The 23,132-nt window shown below is 43.9% G+C and overlaps 1 protein-coding gene across 1 annotated transcript in view; it reads left to right on the forward strand.

Moving 5' to 3' along the window:
• LOC116791720 (multiple epidermal growth factor-like domains protein 6) overlaps positions 1 to 23,132 on the forward strand; it is a 193,129-nt gene that overhangs the window by 131,740 nt on the left and 38,257 nt on the right. The window contains exons 8-21 of the mRNA XM_032697995.1: positions 2,607 to 2,729; positions 5,300 to 5,422; positions 7,970 to 8,107; positions 10,442 to 10,564; positions 11,420 to 11,542; positions 12,484 to 12,642; positions 15,022 to 15,153; positions 17,226 to 17,354; positions 17,584 to 17,712; positions 18,842 to 18,976; positions 19,957 to 20,091; positions 20,534 to 20,659; positions 21,685 to 21,816; positions 22,684 to 22,812. Of these exons, the coding sequence (XP_032553886.1) occupies positions 2,607 to 2,729; positions 5,300 to 5,422; positions 7,970 to 8,107; positions 10,442 to 10,564; positions 11,420 to 11,542; positions 12,484 to 12,642; positions 15,022 to 15,153; positions 17,226 to 17,354; positions 17,584 to 17,712; positions 18,842 to 18,976; positions 19,957 to 20,091; positions 20,534 to 20,659; positions 21,685 to 21,816; positions 22,684 to 22,812 (1,836 nt within the window). The remainder of the gene's footprint in view (positions 1 to 2,606; positions 2,730 to 5,299; positions 5,423 to 7,969; positions 8,108 to 10,441; positions 10,565 to 11,419; positions 11,543 to 12,483; positions 12,643 to 15,021; positions 15,154 to 17,225; positions 17,355 to 17,583; positions 17,713 to 18,841; positions 18,977 to 19,956; positions 20,092 to 20,533; positions 20,660 to 21,684; positions 21,817 to 22,683; positions 22,813 to 23,132) is intronic.

Genomic DNA, 23,132 nt, shown 5'->3' on the forward strand with positions numbered 1-23,132 from the left:
CCCACTTTAAGTTTTCCCCAGTGTAAAGTCATGATTACTGTGAACAAGGAAGTTAATTTGATAAGGCCCAATTCTCTTTCTTTATGTGCTCTAGAGGTCATGGCAGGCAGGACTGGACACCCTGTTCTTTGCAGCCTTGCAGTGAAGGTCTGGAAGGTCCACAGCACGTGCAGGGCTCATACTCACGCTGTACCAAGAGCATTTGGTGCTGTCCCAGATCAGTGCAATCACCATGGCTTTCTCACACGAGGTTCCTGGATATCTGGGAGACCTCTTCTCTGGTGACATGTTGCCCAGAGAAACTGTGGATGCCCCATCCCTGGAAGTGTTCAAGGCCAGGTGGGATGGGGCTTTGAGCAACCTGGTCTAGCAGAAGGTGTCCCTCCCCATGGCAGGGGGGTGGAATGAGATGATCTTAAAAGTTCCTTCCAACCCACAGTGTTTCGTGATTCTCTGTCCTGGGACATCTGGGAAATCAAATCATTCCAGTAAATTTTTTTGCCGTAGTGTTTGACAGCTTGGATTAGATCTTCGTAGGATGGAATCTGTTATGTACTGAAGTTATTAAGTGAAAAAAAAGAGCAAAATGTGTAGGAAAAAGAACACTAATGAATCATTTTTAGCTTCTCCTGAAACCTGCCTATACCAGGAACAAATATGTCACTGGAAAGCAAGTCAATCAGTGGTTGCCTTATGTCCTGAAGATCTTTCCTTTACAAACTTTTATCTCATCTAAGGACTTCCAAGGCTGCTATCTTTATTCAAATTACTATGTTTTACTACCATCTACCATATAATTTGTTGTTTGCCTGTTGTCATGTCACAGAGCATTACAAGTTTTACTCTCTGCTGTAATCATTCTCAAATTAAAGCTCTAGCTGCTCTGAAAACCTCTATAATATGCAGGTTTAACAGATGCTGTTTGATAGTGATTTCATTTAATTTACCCAAATAGAAAAAGAATCAGCAAATAACTCAATATTTCATATCAGCAAGGAGTTCTTGCTTGAAGCTAAATCCTTTGTAGAGTGCAAATTGTCGAGCTGCAGAGCCAAGTTGTCAGCCTTGAAAGTGTCGTGTACGATGAAGTGCTGCTGTTCCTTGGAAACCTATTTGCAACCTATCGTGTCAGAAGTCCAATTTCAGTTCTACATCCCTAACAATGTTTTGGGTTTGTGTTTTTTTTTTGTTTTTGTATTTATTTAAATACTGTCAAGTCAAACTCAGCCTTGCAGACTGGAATGGTTGTGTTCTTGAGACGGTGACGTGAGGGACTTTGAAGGTGTTCTGGGGCAACATCCTCCTTTACCAAACTGTGGCACAAAATGCTACTTGGCTGTACAGAAAAGTGAAAATTGGAGGAAATGAAAAAAATCTACCCCATGTTTAAATATATCTATAGAAAGCAGAGGTATTTCTCTCCTATTCCCTTCTGCATCGCTACATATATGTGGATAGCCACTGGAAGAGCAAAGCAGGAAGGTCTATACCAAAACTCCTTCAGCCCAGGGTTCCTCAAACCCTGACTCCACTGCCAGTGCTGTGGAACTGATGTTGATTTTCTCCCTGGGGCTCTGGTAGAAGGTGGCTTTTACAGAGCTTGGGAAGGAGATGATGGGCTGGAGGCGAGTGAGGAATAATGGTCAAATGTCTCAAATCAGACAATAATTAGTAAAATGCCAAAACTGAATTAGAGCTTGAATTGTAAGGAAATAAGCATAAATTTTAAAAAGCTTCAATTGAATCTAAGCAGAACTCTAGAGGACACATTTTAAAGGTGTCCTCCAAATTCACCTACAGAGTGTTATTCACCAGTATGTTGGTGTAATGAGTGCTCCAACCCAAAACCTCAGCCTGGTGCAGAATATGAGATCTTAACCCAAATCAGACCTGTCTAAACAGTCCTGGCAGGTCTGTTTTGGTGTGTGCCAAGTCTTTATTTGGGCAGATACCTAGGTATGCTTCCAGCAGCCATGTGTTCCAGAAATAAAAACATAAAACACAGTGAAATCTTTGAGCTGGAGACTTCTGTAGGCACTTTTTACAAAGTGTTTCTAAGTACTTGCCCCTTAGAGTGGCTTATCCTTGAAAAAGTATGTTATTGTTCAAGAAAAGGGAAAAACCTTGATGTACAACATGAATGGCATATGTTTATAGACTGAAGGATGTCTTTTGGGGCTCTTCAATGTTTATTTCCTCTAGAGCCTTTTAAATATTCATTATCTCATGGTGAACTGCACCACTGTGTGTGTTTATGGGTTCACACATATTGGAGTGCTAATTGCTGTTGTTTAGCGAACTCTTGAAATCTGTTCAGGTACAACAAAATAAGAATAAAATGTACTTTTTTTGTCCTACTTCCCATGTGTAATACAAGCTCAGTTTCCCGCTGTTTAAAGCATTGCTGCTGCTCTGTGAAAAATATTGTCCAGCAACAGAGGAAATAACATCCAGAAAAACAACGGCTTTACTATACACCAAAGTCTGTCAATTTTTTTTCCCCAGTCTAATCTCTTACAGCTACTTCATTGTAACGATGGCAGGTAAGACCATTTTCAGGCAAAAAAGTGACCTTTCAGTTGACAGTGTGCTCTAATTGGTTTCAGCAATAGACCCCTGCACAAGTGGGAACGGAGGATGCTCACAAATCTGTCAAAACGCGGGAGGAATTGCAAAATGCGAGTGTCATCCAGGGCATTATCTTTCTGCAGACAAAAAGTCCTGTTTAGGTAAGAAACTATGGACTATTTATCGTGAAGAAAGTTATTAATCAGAGCTCACTGAGCTCTGTGTGGAGAGGAATGTGTTACACAAATATATGTGTGCATTTTGAAACAGCGTCTCTCTCTCTCTGTGATATTCACATCAGCCCACAGTCTTGAAGGACCATTTTGGTAATGAAAACTCCTCCGTGATCTCCTAAGTCATGCTTTCTAGCATCTGGATTTGTAGATGCTGTAGTGTTATTGTTGTAGTGTTCCCTTTAAAATAATGTCCCAGATACAGCTCCTGGAAAATTGGTTCAAGTAACACTCTGAACCAGGTCACTGAAAACCTATTTAGAATTCAAAGGGCTTTTTAGCTGGAGAACTGTTTCCATATTAATGGAGAAACTACTGTGAAGGAAGAAATCCTGATGTGTAAGATTTCCAAAGAGAGTGGCTTAAAAAGTTGAATTCCAAAGTCCTGTATTTAGTCTGGGGTTCTCAAAAGGATCTATAGCATCTCTGACCCAAAATGTGGGGGAATTAGAGATCAAAATACCTGCTTTTCTTTTCCAGTATGATGAAAGCATTGGTGGACTTCACGGTGCACAGATTTTTAACAGCCAAGTCAGGATCAACATACATATTCAGATACTAATTTTAAACTCCTCCTTTTAAGAATTTGGTCAACGTTTTGCCAATATTTAAATTATTGTCTTGTATAAAGGGTGCTGGGTGCCTTGCAAAATACTTGTTTCATTCACTGAGTATTTTATAGTGCCTGGAAGCCTTTCTGTGAGTAGCATGACACACCTCAGCAATTCCCCTCTTACTGGGGTAGCTCATGAGGAAGTCACTGAAAAAAAAGTATTTTCAAGTAGTTTAGACACTTCACTGGTGATTATTAGATGGAAACAGCATTGGTTTAACAGTAGGGTCAGCATGTTACTTGTTTTATCTCAGATACACATTGACAATTCTGTTAATTTATGTATAAACTAAAGCACTGAGTTAACTTGCAGTGTTATATATTGGAACAAATTTTCTCCCCAGCCTCATGGCAACAATCTTTTGAATCATTAAGCAGCATGTCTTGCCATGGATATACAATTATTGGTTTTTCCTCCTAGAAGTTATTCAATGTCTTTTGCAAAATTCAAGCTGGTATTTGACTCTCTGGAAGCCGAGCCGGAAGGACACAGAGGGCAACTGAAGTCTCATACTTTGGCTGCATTTCCAAGACAGGAAGAAACACATGCAGGATGGTGGCTGTTTATGGGTTTTCCAACCTTTTATTATTATTTTGGAAAAGAAGAAGAGAAAAGAATATTTACAGCACTGTCCAATGTACTCTACTTGCAAGCTGACAATTACAGAAAAAGGAGAAATAAACCATTTTATTCTAAGCAGCAGCTGCTCACGGGGCTGCTTCAGAGAAGCTGTCATTTGTCCTGAAATTTTCATGAGCCTGTGTGTGGTGTTTGCACTGCCTGGGGCCTCTCTTTGCAAGGAGCCTGATTGCATTCATCAGGCTGCTTGTGTTCAACTACGAGGGGCCACGACTACAGAACTGCTTACAGCACATGTGGAGGAAAAAAACTCCTGGGAAGCGGTTTGCTGGGATAAAAGGTGAGGAGCTGCACACCAGACTGTTCCCTCCTGTGTGCGAGACACTGACCTAGGATTGGTGCAATAAATAATCTGCATTTTGCAAGGAAAATGTCGGAACAAGGAGCAGGAGGTGGGTCAGGGGTTTGCCATGTGTAATGCCACTCTTTGCACAGAGGTTGGTGTTTTGTCCAACTGTGTAGTACTTAGTGTAAGTTTTTGCTTTGCTTTTTTTGCAGTAATTACTTCTTAAAAGTGTTTTTATGCTGCACTGAGGTTTTAGGAAGATGGACAATTTTGGTGATGTTTAACTCCAAAACACAGACTAGTACATGTGAAGGTGAGGAACAGACTGTTTGACAGAGGACTGGGGGAAGAACAGCCTCTCCACCTACAGCTCTGCACCTTTTTCTTTTCTTACAAGTGGGGTGAAGCTCCTCTGGCTGGAACAGGTGCCTCCTTCTGTGCCGCTGTAGAAGCAGCTGCAGGATTCAGGGATGTGACAGAGTTCTGTCTCCATCATCCCTGCTGAAACCCAGCCACCACTTAACCCAGATCATTTGACATTCACAAAATAATCAGCTATTTCCTGCTCCATTAATTTAAATATAATGGCATTGAGGACCTGGTGATAATTTCAGAGTAAGGACTTTCTTCTGTGTTCTTCATGTGGCATCTTTTGCTATTGCTCTTTTACAGGAATAATAAACAAGTTGCTTTGGCTGATACTGTAAATATAATGTTTGATGTTGTAGATACTCACTCTGAGAAGTTCAAGGTCAATGGTGTTTAGAAAAAAAAAGATTGTTTTGGAGAATAATGTCACTTCAGTGTCCCTGGATTTGTCAGATGCCGCCCTTTGTAGACTCACATCAGGATGCCATTTCCAGCAGATGTTTGGACATACAGCCATGTCCACAAAGAGCAATAATATGCTTTATTTTAATATCCAAGTGAATGTCTTTGCCTTTCTTCCTGCTCTGCAGACACTGACGAGTGTGCAGAAGGCAGAGCCAGGTGTGCTCATCGCTGTGTGAACACTCTGGGATCCTTCACCTGTGCCTGTAATCCCGGCTTCGAGCTGGGGGCTGATGGAAAGCAGTGCTACCGTAAGTGACACCTGTACAGCTGCTCTTTTCAGGCTGGTTTAGCTCCAAACTGCTATGCTTTGCTTTTAATTCAGTGAGATTAGCATTCCCAGGAAAATAAATGTATGCAAAAGCTCAAGCTTAATAGTATTTTCTCTATCTTCTGCTGCTGCTGGGTTTGCAGGGTGACACGTTCCTAAGCCTGTGTTCACCAACCTTAATTACTGCATTTCAAAGAGCAAATAGCCCGGTTGGTTTATCTTCAGAGTCTGGTGAATTCTACTGCAGAGCTACCAGAATATTGCTGCTCTATGAAATGCTTCCTGCCCTCCTCCTCCCAATTTTCTTGTATGCTGAAGTCAATGCAAGAGAAAATGAATGTGATGTTCTGCTCTTGTCTTTATCTATCTGGGTTTGCTTATGTTTCTCCTGAGTTTATTGACTCTATAAAGAGGATGATTTTTTAAAGAGGAGAAAAAAGAAGAAGGATTGGGGATTAAAAAAATAGCTGAACATCTAAAATTTCCTAAACTAAAGTGAGCTCTGTTGTCTTCTCTCACATACTTACCTCTTGCCAGGGGGCTTTCTTAATCAACACTGCTTTTCTGGAAATGGGGATTGACTCCCAGCACTATTAGTTGATAGGTGATTCCTGGGCTGTCCTCGAGGGCAAATTTAGGTCAATAAAGGAGGTGATGTGGAAGAGTTGGGGTTATTATGGACCTAACATAAGCTCACTGGAATGCAGACAAAAGCATGACCTGTTTTAGCAAAGAGGTGGGCAAAGATCATTCAATCTAATAATACTGTGCAAGAGCTTTCAGCAGTGTTTCCTTAGGAAAATACAGTGCATGCCAGAGAATGAGTGCTTTATTTAAGAATGTGTGTATAAGAAATACTTATTAAGGATGAAATTCAGTTTCAAAGCATTAGCATACATTAAAAACAAAACCGAATTATGTGAGAGACATCCTGGAGAGCTATTTCATAGGAGATGGGGAACTGTGAGTGGTACAATGGCAGAGGAAATGTGATTAATATATAGATATGAAATGTTCTGTTATAGGCATAAAAAAGAGGTTTGGACCACTTAGATTTCATTGTGGTTTTCTGATAATATATTTTCTGGATGTTCAGCAGATCTCAGGGGATGGTGATTCTCTGTGCCTCATGAACAATATTGCAGAGCAAACAATAAAAATAAAAACATTCTGCATATATTTATGATCAGGATTATCCTAGTGTTTGAGCAATTTACAATCTTTGTTTATTCTTTCATTTCCCCAGTGGATTGGGGAAGAGCTGTTATTCCAGTTTTACTGATGAAGAACTGAGACAAAGTAAATGATGAAGATTGTGTATAAAGTCAGATTCTGCATTTAATCGCTGGGTTTCCTAAATCCCAGCTTAACGTACTGGACAGGAGACAGGATTTCTTATCCCTGGTGCACATAATCATCCTATGCATGAGATGTAGCCCTCAATATTTATTCTCCTAATTTATACTCTCTTTTAGCTAGACTTGCATTTCTTGTTGGCAAACTGGTTGCTCCCTGGGAGCACCAAGAGGGGTAGGACCAGATCCACAAATGTGTCTGGGGAAATTCTGTGCCAGAAATGAGCTGGGGTGTTTCTGGAACTACAGTGGCTTCTTTAGGAAGGGTGTTTCTCAGTTCCCCTGCGTAGCATGAGAAATTAATTCCTCTCTAAATAGCTCTGTAACAAGACAAGCCAGCTAATCCTTCAAGAGAAACTTTATAATTGACCCCACAGTTTCTTTTCATCCTGAAGAAATCATCTGATGAAGCACCTGGGTGGGAATGAGGTGGCCAGGTGTTCCCTTTTCTCTATGAGGGTTCCCACTGGACATGGCCAGGATGTTGTGAGAACTGTCCAGCAGTGCAGGAGGGAGGGTGGGGGGATCTGTCAGGGTGAAGGGGGCTGGCAATAGCATTGTACCACCAGCCTGTATTAGCTGTAAGGGACAAAGTCTCAGCAGAAGAGCTGCTCCGTGCTGCTGGAAGGGACATCCAGAGGCCAAAACCTGCAGATTGTTCTGTGTTGTGGTTGGGTGCCCACTTCACCAGCAGGACTCTGCTATGGAAGTTTTAATGCCTTTGTGTTTGGTGGATGTTTCAGCATCCAAGTCTTTGCCATTCCCATACAAATCTAGAAGCTGCTCTTTGGAAAGCACAAGCAGGCTGGGTTGAGATGGACCACCTGGGCTCCTCAGATGGTTCTTTTCCTCCTTTGGGGCAAGGATTGTGTCCAAACAAAGCATAAATCTGAGGAAACCTGTGGAGGCTCCTGTAGTAGGCAGGCTGCTGGAATGCTGAGCTGGCTTCACATTGCTGAAGTCAAGTGAATCCACTGTTATGACACATGGAGACAAACACCCAGAGCTCAGTGACTCCAAAGCGTGCTCTTCTGGGACGTGTGAGGGAGCTGAGTTTATGTTCCCTGCTGCAGCACTCAGCTCGTGGCTGCTGTTTTACAGAAGGCTGATTCTCCAGTGACTCCCTCCCCGGGCTTGCTTTTTAACATCCTTTTGATTTATTTCTCTGCAAGGCATCGAGATGGAAATCGTCGATAGCTGCCAGGAGGGCAATGGGGGCTGCTCCCACCACTGCGAGCACACGGCCGCGGGGCCCCGCTGCTCCTGCGACAGCGGATATCGCCTGGGCATGGATGGACAGACCTGCACGGGTAACCCAGGGAGGCAGGAGGTGTGGGGGGCTCTGCAAGGGTTGCTGTCGCTCTAGGAAATACCTTCCCAGTCCTTCCCTTCTTCTGCAAGTGTTAATTAGTGTCGTCCTCTGGCGCTTCCTCGGCGCTGCTCCAGCTTGCCCTGCTCCGCATGTTCACTGGGATTGTTCACTAATGAGGGGAAGGAGTTCTGCCTCCCACATGGAAGATGACACTGGTGCATCACCAGTTGCCATGGCCATATCTCATTGTGTGCAGCCCTGACTTGACTTGATTTTCCTTCCCTTCTCAGCCGGTGGCTGGGAAGAGGTTGGCTGTGGCTGGGAGCAGCAACAGGGCTGCTCTGAAGTGCTTCATGCACAAACCTCACTTTGTGATATGGAGGTTGCTGTGTTTCCATCAGATTTACTCAGTGATGAGATTGCACTTCTGGCTGTGAGAAGTCTCACTTGGGAAGTGAAAGCAATATAGTTATTTTGGGTTTACTTCAAGAGAAGAGCTTAAAAATTCATGTTTTGAGAAATTTTATTATGTGATTTTTTTCTTCTTTTTTTGTATTTTTGTTTTTGTTTGTTCGTTTATGGCATTTGTAATGCAAACTACATCTCATTCTGGTTTTGACTTGCTCTCACTGAGCCAATAAAGTTTTCAAGTATAGCCAAGAAGAGAGGGGGGGGGAAAGGAGCAGGTATCACAAAGCAGTGTAGTAATACATGAGAGGTAGAGAGTGGGAGCACTGGTGAGTGAGAGGCATTACAGACAAAATGAGTCTTGCAAGGAAAAAAGCCAAGTGCAGGAGAGAGAGGAGCAGGGGAGGAGGAAGGCAAAGGTGGGTGATGATGCAGCTTCAAAAGCAAAACTTAAAAAGGTCTGGGAGGCAAATTTGGAGCCAGAGCCTCACAGAGGTGGGTGGGTTACACAGTCTTGTCTGTCTACGGCTGACAGGAGCAGAGCAGCCTCCTGCCCACATCACAGCTCAGTGGCCTCCTGATGGGGATTTCAGAAGGAAGCTGTTACTCCAGACACAGAAAGGGAAGGGAGAGCACAAAGGAAGGGTTTGGCAAGGCTGAGGACATGGAAAGTTGCTCTTAATAGCAAAAATCTCCTTTTTGTTGGATGTATGTTTTGTATTCCTACACAAACACGGAGCTGTTGCTGGACCCCAGAGCATCACCTGACATACTGCAGGGGAGCTCAGCTTGTGATGTTTCTGGAAAACACTGCATTCAAATAACCTGCATTAATCATTTTCACAGTGGCCTCCTCACCTCAATTGATTAATTACATTTTCTTTCTCCTACCCGTGTTTCCTCATAAAGTTGGTGCTCCTTCCAAGGTTAATTGAGACACTGACCTCTCCCATCTGCAGCTGCTCAGCTGGGCAACCTTCAGAAGCATTTTACAGACTCAGCATTGACAAGATGGCCCTGGGATGGCCACTGACCTGCTCAGCAGCCTGCCCGGGCTGACAGCAGCCAGGAGCCTGCAGTGCAAAGATAACAGCTCAGTTCTTGTATCTAATCACCAGAACAGGGGTGTCAATGCTACCAACTTCTGGGTGAACACAGAGCAGGACGAGGCAACAGACAATCAGTTATCAAAACTGCAATTAGTTAACAAAGACTATAATTGCCCCTACCAGCTGCTGATGTCCAGTAAAATGCCTTGTTGGATCAGAGCATTGTTTCACTGTTAGTTTGCGTTGAATAAGGCTAAATGTAAAGTCCAAGTGGTTAAATGTAGGTTACTGCCAAAGAGCACGTATTTGAGGGCTGGTGGGTCCTAGCTGTTGTCTGTTTTCATAGAATCATAGACTATCCTGAGTTAGAAGAAACCCACAAAGATCAAGTCCAACTCCTGGCCCTGCACAGGACACCTCAAGAATCCCACCAAGTGCCTGATAGTGTTATCCAAACATTCTTTGAGCTCTGTCAGGCTTAGTGCTCTGCGGAGCCTGTTCCAGTGCCCAAACATCCTCTGGGTGAAGAACCTCTTCCTAATATCCAACCTAAACCTCCCCTGACACAGTTCCAGCTGTTCCCTTGGGTCCTACTGCTGGTCACCAGCGAGACCAGCTGGTGTTCTCTAAATCACCTCGTGGCAGCTGAGACTTGTGGAGGAGATGCCTCTCCCTGGACATGGAGGGTGTTGGCTGCTATGGGAGAAGGTAGAAGACAGCTGCTGTCAGGATTCAGGATTCAAACAGTGCTTTGGGTGGGTGAAGGGAGAGGAAGACATAGAAAGATGTGTGCTGAAGCACGGTAGCTGTGAGCAGAACTGTGGCAGCAGCTCAGACGGTGTCCAAGGGCTGAACGTGCTGCCCTTTCCTTGCAGAGGTGGATGAGTGTGAGACTGGGGAGTCCTGCTGCTCCCAGTTCTGCATCAACTACGCAGGGGGCTACGAGTGTGCCTGCAAAGGGGGGTTCCAGCTCAATGCTGACGGCTGTGCCTGCGACGGTGAGTCACGGAATCATGGAATGGTTTGGGTTGGAAGGGGCTTAAAGATCCCACCCCCCTGCCATGGGCAGAGACACCTTCAACTAGACCAGGTTGCTTCAAGCCCTGTCCAACCTGACCTTGATGACAGCGGCAAGAACTTCCAGGGATGGGGCAGCCACAGCTTCTCTGGGCAACCTATGCCAGGACCTCACCACCCTAACAGGGAAGAATTCTTTCCTAATATCCAATCTAATCCTGCCCTCTGTTAATTTAAAGCCATTCTCACTTGTTCTATATCATTCCATGCCCTTGTCAAAAGTCCTTTGATACTAGAGGCTCGATCTAACTAAGCACAACCAAGGGCAGAAGAAATGCTGTCAAAGCCCATTGCAGGGCTTTGTAGGCATTGCCCTAATGAGAGAATCGCTGACCCTCTGCCAGCTTTGCTGATAAGGTTTTACAAATGTGTAATTTCCTCTTTATGAGGCTGGAATACAGGAATAACCCAGCATTCAGCATGGCAAAGAGGGGATAGGAGAGATGAACCAGCAGAGAGGAACTTTTCCTCCTCTCTCCACGGACACTGTATACTGATGTGTGTTAAAGACTCCTGCAAAAGAAGAGCCCTCAAAATAACTGAAGGATCAACTGGGCTTAAGAGCTTAAAGCAGCTGTTTGCACTTGAAACAAAAACATCAAAATAATCTGTTCCACATTGCCCTAAAATGTTTTCATATCTCCAATACTAGTGAGGAACAGAGACCCAAAGTACGAAGAAAATTAGGTTTTCTTATGTGCAGAGCAATTTGTCCAGTGCAGCCAGATACAGTGTGGTACTTGCTCCTAATCACCATTTCTATCTGGATTTTCTAGATGTGGATGAATGTCGTGTGGATAATGGCAACTGTGACCATTTCTGTGTTAATTCCCTGGGGTCGTACGAATGTGCCTGTAAGGAGGGGTACAGGCTTGATGATAACAGATGGGCCTGCGTCGGTGAGTTCTTTTTATATCTTGAGGACCATTAAGTATTCAAAATGTGATTTTGGAACTGGGATTTTCACAGATTCTGGGATTTTGGGAACCCAACTGGAGCCATCTCTGAACGTGGCCAGGGTAGAGCTACGTGCAGTGAGTGGATCCAAGTTCATCCTCCAGTAATGGGTTTTGCCAAAGATTAATGGGAGATGAACACTTAAATACCCTGGACATGCTCAAAAACCTAATGCTCGTGTTTTTGAAATAAACAGTGTTTTGACAGTTTTCTTTCACTGTTTGATGAAGTTTAACATCCTGTGGAAAAGGTAGCCAGATTCTGCTTTGATCAACCACAGCAAGTTTTCCATTAGTCAGTGGTGTGAGGCTGGATTTCTGCCAGTGTAACCAGTACAGAGTTTAGCTAAGCAACTCAGTTTTATAACCAAGTTTAGCACCTGCTAAAGCATGGGCAGAGTTTGATACTGCAACCAACACCAAAAAGAAAGCCAACTGATTTCTCGTCATTTTAAGGCTCAAATTTTAGTGTTTCTGAAAATAAATTGCACAGCCAGCCTGACTCTCTATTTGTCATCTCCAAAACGAGCAAGAGTAATGACCTTCATTAACTAAAAATAATCTCAGACTTCAAGTGAGGAAAATTAATCTCCTTGTTTAAATTTTTTTTTTTTTTAATTCGCCAGGACCAGAGTTTATTTCCAGAAGAAAGAAAAGGGAAAGATGAGGGGGTTTTCCCCTCTTCTCTTTTTTTTTTTTTTTTTTGGGTAGCAGAAACTCTGTTAGTCCAGGTGAGAAAATGACTTGGCTGTGACCGCTGGGCAAACTGAACAGGGGTGTCGCTGGAAAACCTACCAGTGTCATAATAATAATTAAAAAGATGTAAATGAGCGGAAAGTGCTGTGGAGGAAGACTGAGGTGCTGATGGTGTGTGTTTGTGTCAGCCCTAGGTGGGGAGGAGGCGGATGCAGACGAGGCAGTGGGGTTCGCTGGTGCTCCGGGGCTGCAGTTCCGAGGTCCCCCCCAGCTCCTCCGCTACGCACTCGGGGCCCTCTACGAGGATGAAGACCCTCGAGGAGAGCTCACCCTGGTGCACAGGGTCGGTGAGTGCCCTGAGTGCTCTGAGCCACCACAGCAAACTGGGGGAACGGTCTTGGAAAGAGGATTTGGGGCGAGAGTTGTGCTGGGCTGGCCAGGCTCGAGTGTCGGGATGGGCGTTAATCCTGCTTCCTGCCTGTCTCCGTGCCAGCAGGGATGAGGCTGTGTCCCATCCCAAATGGGACATTTTGAGGAACTGGGAGGCTGCCTGGATGCAGTGGGGAGGGATATGGGGGAGCTGCAGGGGAAAAGTGAGCAGCACAGCAAGCAAGGACTGGGAGGCTGCTTGGAAAACAGGGTGTCTGCACAGAGCCCCAGAGGTAACAGCCAAAGAGATCTCTTCATCCCGAGGGTGAGGATTGTGTGGGTTACTGAGTGTACAAAATCCCTTGGGAAATGCTCCATTTCTCCTAGAGCTGGGAAAGGGAGTGTGGGGGCAGCATGTGTCCCTGTTTACAACCCTTTTATAACAACTGGAGGACTTTTGTTTAAGATATTTGCATTTTTGTTTGTGGAATAAACAACCCTCTGAAGACTCAGGTGTCTTTTGATGTTTTGGGCATGTTCTCCAGGAAAAGGACAGACCCATCCACATATTGCTCAGGCTGGCCAAGGGCTCAGCACCAGGGGTGATGAACAGCACAGGAGGACCCACTGTCACAGGAGCGGGTGCAGAGCAACTTTGCAAACCCACGTGGGCTTTGCATGACTTCAGTCTTTCCACCTTAAAGTAGAAACCTCACCACTTAAAGGCTATTATGAGGTGAAACCCTGTGTTTGCTTTGTGCTGAGTGCTGGTGAGTCACCAGGGACAAGTGAGATTTCTTGGTTTTCCTCTGTGTGTCCTGTGATTTTTATAGAAGCCCTAATTACTCATCTGAGCACTGTGCCCTACAGGCAAAAATCAGGAGCTGGTCTTGACTTTGATAAAAAATTAACTTGTTTTTATGAACAAAACTGTTAAGACCTCCCCCAAATCACACAGCATCCAGCCGGACTCAGCGACACGGTTAACCAATTGGGAAACTGATAAATGAGATAACCACAGGCAAAATTATCGGGCCTAGAAACCACAATCAAATATTTATTGACCACTTTTTGCATGTTTTATTTATATTTAACCACAGAAATTTGGGTGTTATCACTCATAGCTGAGAAGATGGACTTTTTCTAAGGCTGAGGCTTTGCAGCACACAGTGGTTTGTAGGAAAAGGTGATGGAGAAATAGAACTTTAAATGGTTTAGTAGATTCTTTTATCTCCCAGATAGTAATTTATTGCTTATACTTTCAGACATATTTTTTGAGCTGCTATCTGTATTACAAAAAGATCATGTTTTATCAATAAGCTGGTGTAAGTAATTAAATATTTTCTACAGCTTGAATGACTTTTTAATGTGGAAGCATAATGTTTTTAATGGTAATCTGTATTCTTCTGCTGAAATATGAATTTGTAACCTGTCCCAAGTGGGAGCACTGGGATTTTGAATGTCTCTGAAAGCTTGGGCATTTTTCCAGCTGCAGAAAAGGGAACTAAGAGTTGGGTGCTCAGACCTAGAGGAAATCTGTCCTCACATAGAAAATTGCTGGTGAAAAGCAACCAGCCTGTGACTTACTGGAGGCTGTAATAAGCTGCCAGCTCGCTTTCAGGTGCTGTTCAAAGTCTCCTTCCAAAAAGCCTCCAGCCACAGCCACAAAGCCTCAAAGGCAATAAAGTGACCATGTGGATGGGATCTTAATGCCACTGAGGTATTTTATCACAGTAACACTTATTTTCTATATTTTTCTTGATAGGCCCCACAAAGAGAACATGAAGGTGCAAGGGAGAAAAGGAGAGTGGAGAAGGGGAGGGAGGAATGCATTTTCATATAAGATTTCCTGTATAAACTAACTGCTTGTTTTCATATCCATGAAGAAAAAAGGAAGTGATAAATGTGTATTTTGCTTTGTTATCCTAGAATAACACTCAAACTATGCTGTTAAAAGTATCAATGAACTATATTTAAATAGCACTACATCCACTTACTGCAGTAGAATAACAGGGTTAACCTAGCAAGGTGAGAAGGAGAATCTCTTCCAAAAAATTCAATATTAAGCACTAGGTGCAAATTCACGTCTATGAAGGCAAAATATTTGCTCTTAAGAAGTAGCTTGAAGTACTCTTTGCTGGGTAATTACATCGTTTTAGGGGGTAAATTCCAGCTAAACTCCCAGCTTTCCTTTTACTTAGAGTCAAAAATTCTAAGAGAAAAATTCAGGCATCTCCATTTTGGACTGTCTTCTGCACTGAAACGGTGGCATTTGCAACCTAACAATAGGTAAGAGCTTGTGTGGAAGCATTTTGTCTGCCTGCTCACTGAGCATTGTGTGGTTTTTTTCATTTCAGTTTGCCTTGATAACACTTTTGGCCACGACTGCAGCCTGAGGTGTGAGGACTGTCTGAACGGGGGCCGGTGTGACAGCGACCACAGCGGCTGCATTTGCCCCCCTGGCTGGACTGGAGTTATCTGCAATCAGAGTGAGTACAGAGGGTTTGAGAGGTAGGCAATTGGTCCTCATGCTGGGACACTGCAGGTAGGAAATAAGAATAACCTGTCATACTTCTAATCTGCAAAGCTCTCTAAGGAGCACATCAAAATTTTATTGTGTTGGGGCACAGTAAATAGAAATTGTAAGGGATGCTGTGGGACACAATGCAAACCCTCAAAGAGTGAGGTCCCTGCCTTCCAGTACAGGACAGCATCATAGCCCTCCTAAATATTTGGTTGCTCTTCATTCACTCTGCTGCTAAAAACTGCCAAAGTTTGCTGGCCATGCTTCATTCCACAACTTGCCTCGATGACTTTCAGAAGTCTGTTCCAGCAGCTGGTGTGACAAACTGGGTGGACATGTACACTAAACTTCAGTTTTTCCATCATAACATCCCAAGACATTGCCTTTATTCATTTTTTTTCCATTTTTTTCCCCTTATAATTATTTTTATTATTAACATCATATTCTTGGGACGACTATTTTTTCATATTGGAAACTGTATTTTTCAGAATTCTCTTGCCAAGTCAGTGCCCTTTATAATAGCTTTCCGCTCTTCTTATTCCTGCTTCCTGGCAGAAGATCTTTCTGATTCAGAAGTATGTGTCAAAACCAACTGGAAAGAGGGTGGTGATTTCTTGATTCGCTGTTTTTCATCTGCAGTTTGGCAAAACTTGTCTGTTGCTTGTCTGAGCAGATTTCCTGTGCTTTTGAGATGAGTTCCTTTGTTTCATGGTGTGTGATATGATGGCCCATCATACTCAGAAAGTCTGTGCTGTCACTGGTGAGACAAAGAGTCGATGAAAATTTATTACTTGACATCAGTAGACAGCAATCTTCAGGTTAATTGCCATCAAGATTGTTTATCAGGCATCATCACAAGGACAGAAATATAGAAAACCCAGCAAGTGATTGAAACCAACAGTCTGTCCATAGTTATTTTGGGAGACTGATGGTGGGTTTGGTTTGTAAACACTGGGGACAGCTGAGAGAATAGGAATGGAGAGGATTAAAATTATAATTTCCAGCCTCCCTAAAACAGTTATAAATTATCAAATATATCAAATTATCAAGTTAGCATATTCTTCTATTCCTGGTGCTCTGATGATTCAGGATAGATTATAAAAATCTCAAGGTAGAATATAAATTCTTTAGTTATTTTTATAAATAGTAACTTTTTTTGGTATATATTTACAGTCAATATCCATTGGTGGAATTCACCTCTGGAATTTAAAGAACTTTACAGGACTGTGTTATTGAGCCAAACCTGCAGTCCAGCGAAATAGGCATTGATAGTGATGATACAATATTTAATCTGTATGAATTAGCCATAAGTGATTGCTTTCAGTCTTTTCTCTTACTTTTTTAATATACAGCATAGTTCCTGGGTTTGGGGTAAGCTAAAACTGTTGAGAAAACTGCAACTAAATTTCTCTAATAATGCACCAAAGAAGCTGAATGAAAATTGATGTGAAATGTCAACTTTCTTAATGTGCATTGATAAAATGTCACTTAAGTCAGATGACTCCAGCAACTGTATTCACTCAGCTAGCTCAGGCTGCAACAGTGGAGCAAGGCTTCATCTCACAGTTTGGTTTTGCTTTTGTGGCCCCATTGCTGCCTTGATCATCTGGACAGTTTCAGAGACTATGTTGGAAAAACACAGTGTTATTTTCATAATAGTATTTGGGAGAGGGGAAAAAAAAATGTTTAAAATTTTTATCTCCAAATATTCAAAGCTGTGCTCTGATTTTTAAGCTCTGGACTTGACAGGCAATGGTTTTGGAATTGTGGGGAGGGGAGCACATGCAGGGGAAGGTTGGATGCGTGATGTAGTACTTCACAAAGCTTGATTATTTGGGGTGTCCTTTGAAATGTTCTCGTAAATACCAGATGGATGTCCATTGCCTTATATAGAAAGAATATGACTTTGTTTAGAGCCCGCTGGACTAAAAGGACTCTCTCCTTGCTCAGTTTTGATGACTGAAATCTTATTTCACTTCCTTTACAGCGAAGTGGAAGGATTTCTTAGTCTGCTCACCTTCCCTGCTCTCTCCACAGCTTGTCCCCCCGGGACCTACGGCAGAGGCTGTGCCGGTGTCTGCAAGTGCCAGAACGGAGGCTCCTGTGACCCCGGCTCGGGGCAGTGCCGCTGCCCGCCCGGAGTGCACGGCCGGCTCTGCGAGGACGGTACGGCCCCATCTGTGCCAGAAACATCTCCACTTCTTCCCCCCCCTTGTTTCTTTTTTTTTAAATAATGAGCAAAACAGTGCATGAGAAAAAGCAAGTGGCTGGTGAGCTCCAGGTCAGCCACCAGCCAGCCTGGGCTTTCTGTAGCGCCAGCTAAGAGCAAACCGATTTGGAGCTGGGGTTTTAACCCTAGGCAGCTGATTCCTTGCTGTGTTTGTGCACTCCAAAGGTTGCCCGAAAGGTTTCTTTGGGAAGAACTGTAACAAGCCGTGCAACTGTGCCAACAAGGGCTACTGCCACAGACTTTATGGAGCCTGCCTGTGTGACCCCGGGCTCTACGGGCGCTTCTGCCACCTCAGTAAGTCCCCAGCATTTTTCGGATCTGCTGAATGCACACACCACGTAATAGTCTTGAAAGATTCCACATCGTATAAAGGAGGCTTGCAAAAAGGGAGGACAGTGAGTTTTTACATAGGAAAGTAGTAATAGGACAAGGGGAAATGGCCTTAAGCTGAAGGAGGGCAGGTTTACATTAGACATTAAGAATAAATTTTTAACTACAAGAGTGGTGACTGGCACAGGTTGCCCAAAGGAACTGTGGCTGCTCCATCCCTGGAAGTGTTCAAGGCCAGGTTAGACAGGGCTTGGAGTAACCTGGTCCAGTGGAAGGTGTCACTGCCCACGGCAGGAGGTGGAACTAGATGGGCTTTATGGTCCCTCCCAACCCAAACTATTCTATGATTCTGTGATAAAATGAGTGAGGCTTTGGGTTCTGCAATGGGCTGGGAGTAGCAGGAGGACAGGACTTCTGTCAGGAGGCCCCAAAAACTTCATTAATCTTTTCCTCTAGCAATTAATCTTTGCCATAAGGACAGAGATTTACTGACACACAAAGGTGAGGACTACAGGTAGGGTTGGGTTGGGGTGGGCAGGTTAACATTAGGGTTACTGCTGAGGTTAGAGCCTGGTTGGAGCCGGTTAGGGGCTGCCAATGTGGTTGGAGTGGGAGCTGAGGAGCAGAGGCAGGATGAGGGCAAAATGTTAAATGGGGAAAAAAAAGAATTAAAACAAAAACATTGCAAGTTTCATTGTACTTACAGGTTTTGTTTGTAAAATCTGTGCAAGACTGAAAATCTTCTGTGTTTTGTTTTATTTTTGTTTGTTTTTTTTAATGAAAGCTTTTGTCTCCGAGCGCACCCAAATATTTTTTCATTCAGAAACTTAGTTAAGTTTGCTTTGAAACGTTTCTGGTTCTTGCATTCACATGCTGCTTGACATGAAATGAATCACTTAACACAGGAGTCATGTGAAGTCTATTTTGCCCACCCACGCACGAGCAGGCGCTGCCACAGGAACGGGGATCGCGTTCGCTGAGAGCAAAGCGAGCGTGTTTGCTTCTTGCAGCAGTGGCGTTCTGCAGCGGTGTGCAATTCCAAACAACTCCTGCATAATTACAGAGCTAATGGCTCCTTTTCATCTGGCTGCAGCCTGTCCCAGGTGGGCCTTCGGAGCGGGCTGCTCAGAGGAGTGTCAGTGTGTGAAGGAGCACACGCTGGAGTGCGACGCCAGGAACGGCTCCTGCACCTGCAAGCCTGGGTATCACGGCAAGAAGTGTCAGAAAGGTACCCTGGAAAGCCAGATTCCCCATCTCTGCTTATTCCTTTATCCTAGTAATTTCCTATTCTTCTGCCCATCTGTTTTTTTGGCTGCTGTTACTAATATAGTCATATTCTACTGATAATTTTTTTTTAGCCCTGATGGTGCAGGGTTGCAGGACCATCAAGGGGAATACAGCTTAAGAATGCAGGAGTTTTGGCCTGATCAAATAGCAACAGAAATCCGGAACCCAAATTCTAATACAACCCTAAATAATGAAGATTGTGGGAGTTTTCACTTCTGTTCTTTGCTTTTTCCACACAGACAGTAAATAAGTGGCAAACCCCGTGTTTTGTGGCAACAGCGTGATTTGTAAATGGGTTCAGCAATGCTGCTTTTCCTTCAGATTTGCAGCCCTTTGAATTCAAACTTACTCTTTGTAGTTTTTGGGGGGTAGTTCAAAGAGAATTGTATTCCACATTCATGTTTGCATGTCTCAGTAGCCCTTTCCAGACAGCAATAGGGTTTCTTCTCTGGGCAGACAGGAACATGACAGATTGATGGCACTGGTTCTGGGGGTTTAGTAGAGAACAATAGTGACAATATTTAATATTTTTAGCATTCTTGATGATGGACTCAGTTCTGACAGGGAGCATCCCTTGCCCAGCACTGGCTTTGCAGCAAGGCAGAGAGCAGGAGAATGTACAGGCATATAAGAGAATTCTGTAATGGCTGTAATTGAATATATCCTTAAGTATTCTAATTGAATATATCCTTAAGTATTCTAATTGAATAAGTTACAAGTTAATTAAGTATTTTGCCACTCTGTTTCTGGCTTGTATATGAGCAGAAACCTCTGTGAAATGTCCACGCAAAAGTTTATTAAGTATTTATACTTTGTTATCACCACCTCTAAAACATACATTATGTTTTCTGATTTTTAGTTCAATTTTCTTAACTCTTCCTTTTTCTTATACATGTTCTCTCCATCTACCTCCATTTTCAGAGTGCACACCTGGCTTTTATGGGGCTGGTTGCAAGCTGAGGTGCAACTGTCCTCCTGATATTTTATGTGATCCTGAGACAGGAGTCTGCAAACATCCATGTCCACCTGGGTTTCATGGAGAAAAATGCCATTTATGTAGGTACTCACTGCATGTTTCCCTGGGAGATGCACTTTGGATGGGAAAGATTATCCAGGAAACTTATGTTCAGATATAGAAGTTGCAAATAAAAGGGCACATTTGTTGTTGATATGAGTTGGCAGTTCCCCACTGAAACCAAAGTGATATTTGGAGCCTGGCAAATGCTGTCTCTCCCTGCTCACAAAGGTCGAGGCACAAGGCTGAGGCCAGTTACTAAAACTAGCATTTGTCCAGGTAACTGTAGCTGCTTTTAAAGCTTCAGGCACAGAATTTTCCACAGCTCTGTTGCAGTTAATTACAGACCACCAGTTGCTGAGACACTAACACTAATATTGATCACTTTTACCAGGGCAGCTCAGTTAAAAATTGGTGGTGGTGGTGCTTCCTAATGTCTTCAAAATGCTTCCTAACCAGGTCTTTGGGTTTCTTTTGTCCTAGCTTGTCAGCCTGGGAGCTTTGGGGTGAGCTGCAGGCAGAGGTGCAACTGTGGAGGAGCACCATGTGATCCAAAGACAGGGCAGTGTGTTTGCCCAGCTGGGAAGACTGGTGCTACCTGTGAGCAAGGTGTGTTGCACCAGGGTGATGAGTGCCCTGCTTTGGAAGACATGATAAGATGTGGAATCACTCTGTCTCCCACCCAAACTGCTGCAGTGCAATGTGCTTCATTTGCAGAACGGGTAAAGGATCAGTCTTGGTGCAGAACAGGTGACATCCACTTCATGGGATTGCTTGAAAAGAGGGAGTGTGGCTCAGTTATCCTGTCCCATGCCTCTGTTCCAGTTAATAACAGTGATTTGTATGTTGGGCTGGTTTTGTACAAGTTGGGCAGAGATGCTGGTGCATTGCAGCAGCTCAGAGTCCCAGAGCAGAGCTTGGGACTGTGCTGCCACGTGCACACAGGGTGTCTCAGTGGAGGGGTCTTGGCCAAAAACAGCTGTCATGGAACCAGCAAGAACCTAGAATGGAGGAAGTAATTAAAAAGGACAGTATTATTGTGAGTAATTAAGTAAAGGGATGCAAAAAGTCTCAGAGACACTGAACTACTGTTCAGTGGGCTGTACCCTGGCCACTCTCAAAGCTCTGGCTGTCACACACCTGAGGAGCATCTGCTGGACTCAGGTTGTGTCTCACTACTCCACAGAGCACAAAGGAGGTGGAGCTGTGTGGAGACCTGGGCTCCAGCTCACATCCAGTCCCTCTGGGCTGTATGACCAGCCAGACCCCCACTCAGCCCAGCAAAAATACAACAGCAACCCTCCCCTCCTGCAGATTACCATCCTCTGGAGATCTCCTTTGCTGAGTGCAATAATTAATTTTTCAGATACATCCAAATACTCCTGACATTACTGTGTCAGAAACCAAACTAATAAACAGACACACAGTGATGGAAGTTGGGAGAGAGCTTTTGAGTCTCTCTTTAGCTGAGTTCTCACGTGCTGCAGTGTACTGTAACAGGGCTGTAGGTCTCTAGAGATAATATAACAATCCAACTCAATTTTACTGGTACTTTTAAATTCTTCTACAGAAATCTGTGATTGTCCTGTAACAGAAAATGGCACTGGGGACACCTTATGTATTTTTTTCCCTAGATTGCCCAGCTGGCTGGTGGGGACCAGACTGCCAGTCCTCCTGTGAGCCCTGTGCCAACGGGGGACAGTGCAACAGAGAAACTGGAGCCTGTGACTGTCCCCCTGGCTACACTGGGGCATCCTGCTCTGACAGTAAGTCCTTGCATCAGCCTTCCCCATGAAAAGTCAGACTGAAAATTCACTTAATGATTTCTACCTTCTTGTTGTTTTGTGAGATGCAACGTGCTGATCCAAAATAAAGTGCCCTTCAGCTTCAGGAATTCCACGGACATTATTTATGGGAGGGAGATTGCAGATAAATGCAGATGACCAGCTAAACTGCATCCCAAAAGGATGTTATCATCAGACCTAATTTATGGCAAACTGTACTAAGGAATACAGTGCTTAATAGCCACAACACTTGCATTGTAATCCTGGCTGTTTGGCAGGAGGTGCTGACCAGCTGGCCTCTATGGCATCACCGTGGGTTATGTTTTCAGCAGCATTCTTTAATGTATATAATTTAGGATTAAATAATAGTGAGGGTGAAGGATTAGTATCAGGGCTGTCCTTGCAGCTAGAGACCATGGAAGTACACTCAAGGAACTGTTTTGTGCTGCTTATCCAGCCTCTGGGTGTTAAAAGGCTGCTTGAGTATGGCTCTTGTGCTGCACAGACAGGTTCTCAGGGACAGCCTTGCTTTGTGCCAGAACTCAGTGTGGCATATTTTAATCCTTGTTAGTCACAAAGTGAATTTTAGGGAAGGTTTGCTCAGCAGTTTTTCCTCCCCTGTGCAAGACAGATACACAGAAGTACCCAAAAGTCACTCCAAAAGCTATTCCCACATTACAGGACCTGGCCTCACCCACCCAGGGTACGAATTACAGTTATTTCTTTCATCTTGCTATTTTGATTTCTAGACTGGGCTAAATCACGTTTTAGGGGGTGAGATGTTGCTGTCTGGAAAGATCAGTCTGTGTCTGACCTAGGTGAATTCACAGTCTGCCCATCTGTTCTCAGCCTGCCCCGACGGCTCCTATGGACCAAAGTGCCACTTGCTGTGCAGCTGTGGCAGCAGTGCCCAGTGTCACCACGTCACTGGAGAGTGCCCGTGTCCCCCGGGCTGGACTGGCCATGGCTGCAAACACCGTAAGTCAGGGCACACGGTGCCTCCCAGGGACTCAACTGCACATGGAAGAACCAGCTCCGTTTGTTCTTAGCCTGTTACAGTTTTCTAATATAGTTTTGTTAATCTTATTGCTTCTGAAATTGTGTGTTTATGGGTTTGCACAGCCTGGGTGGTTATAATCCTTAATTATCCAGGTTCAAAGCGTTGAAATAGATGGCTGATGAAGCGCAAAGTATTGATATAAGCTCTTATTTCAACACTATGGATCCCTTTGCCCAATACCATCTGTCCCGTCAGCTTTTTGACTGACAGACAGTTTTGTTTTTCATTTTCAGCGCAG

This window comes from Chiroxiphia lanceolata, chromosome 10 (assembly GCF_009829145.1).
Source record: "Chiroxiphia lanceolata isolate bChiLan1 chromosome 10, bChiLan1.pri, whole genome shotgun sequence".
NCBI lineage: Eukaryota > Metazoa > Chordata > Aves > Passeriformes > Pipridae > Chiroxiphia > Chiroxiphia lanceolata.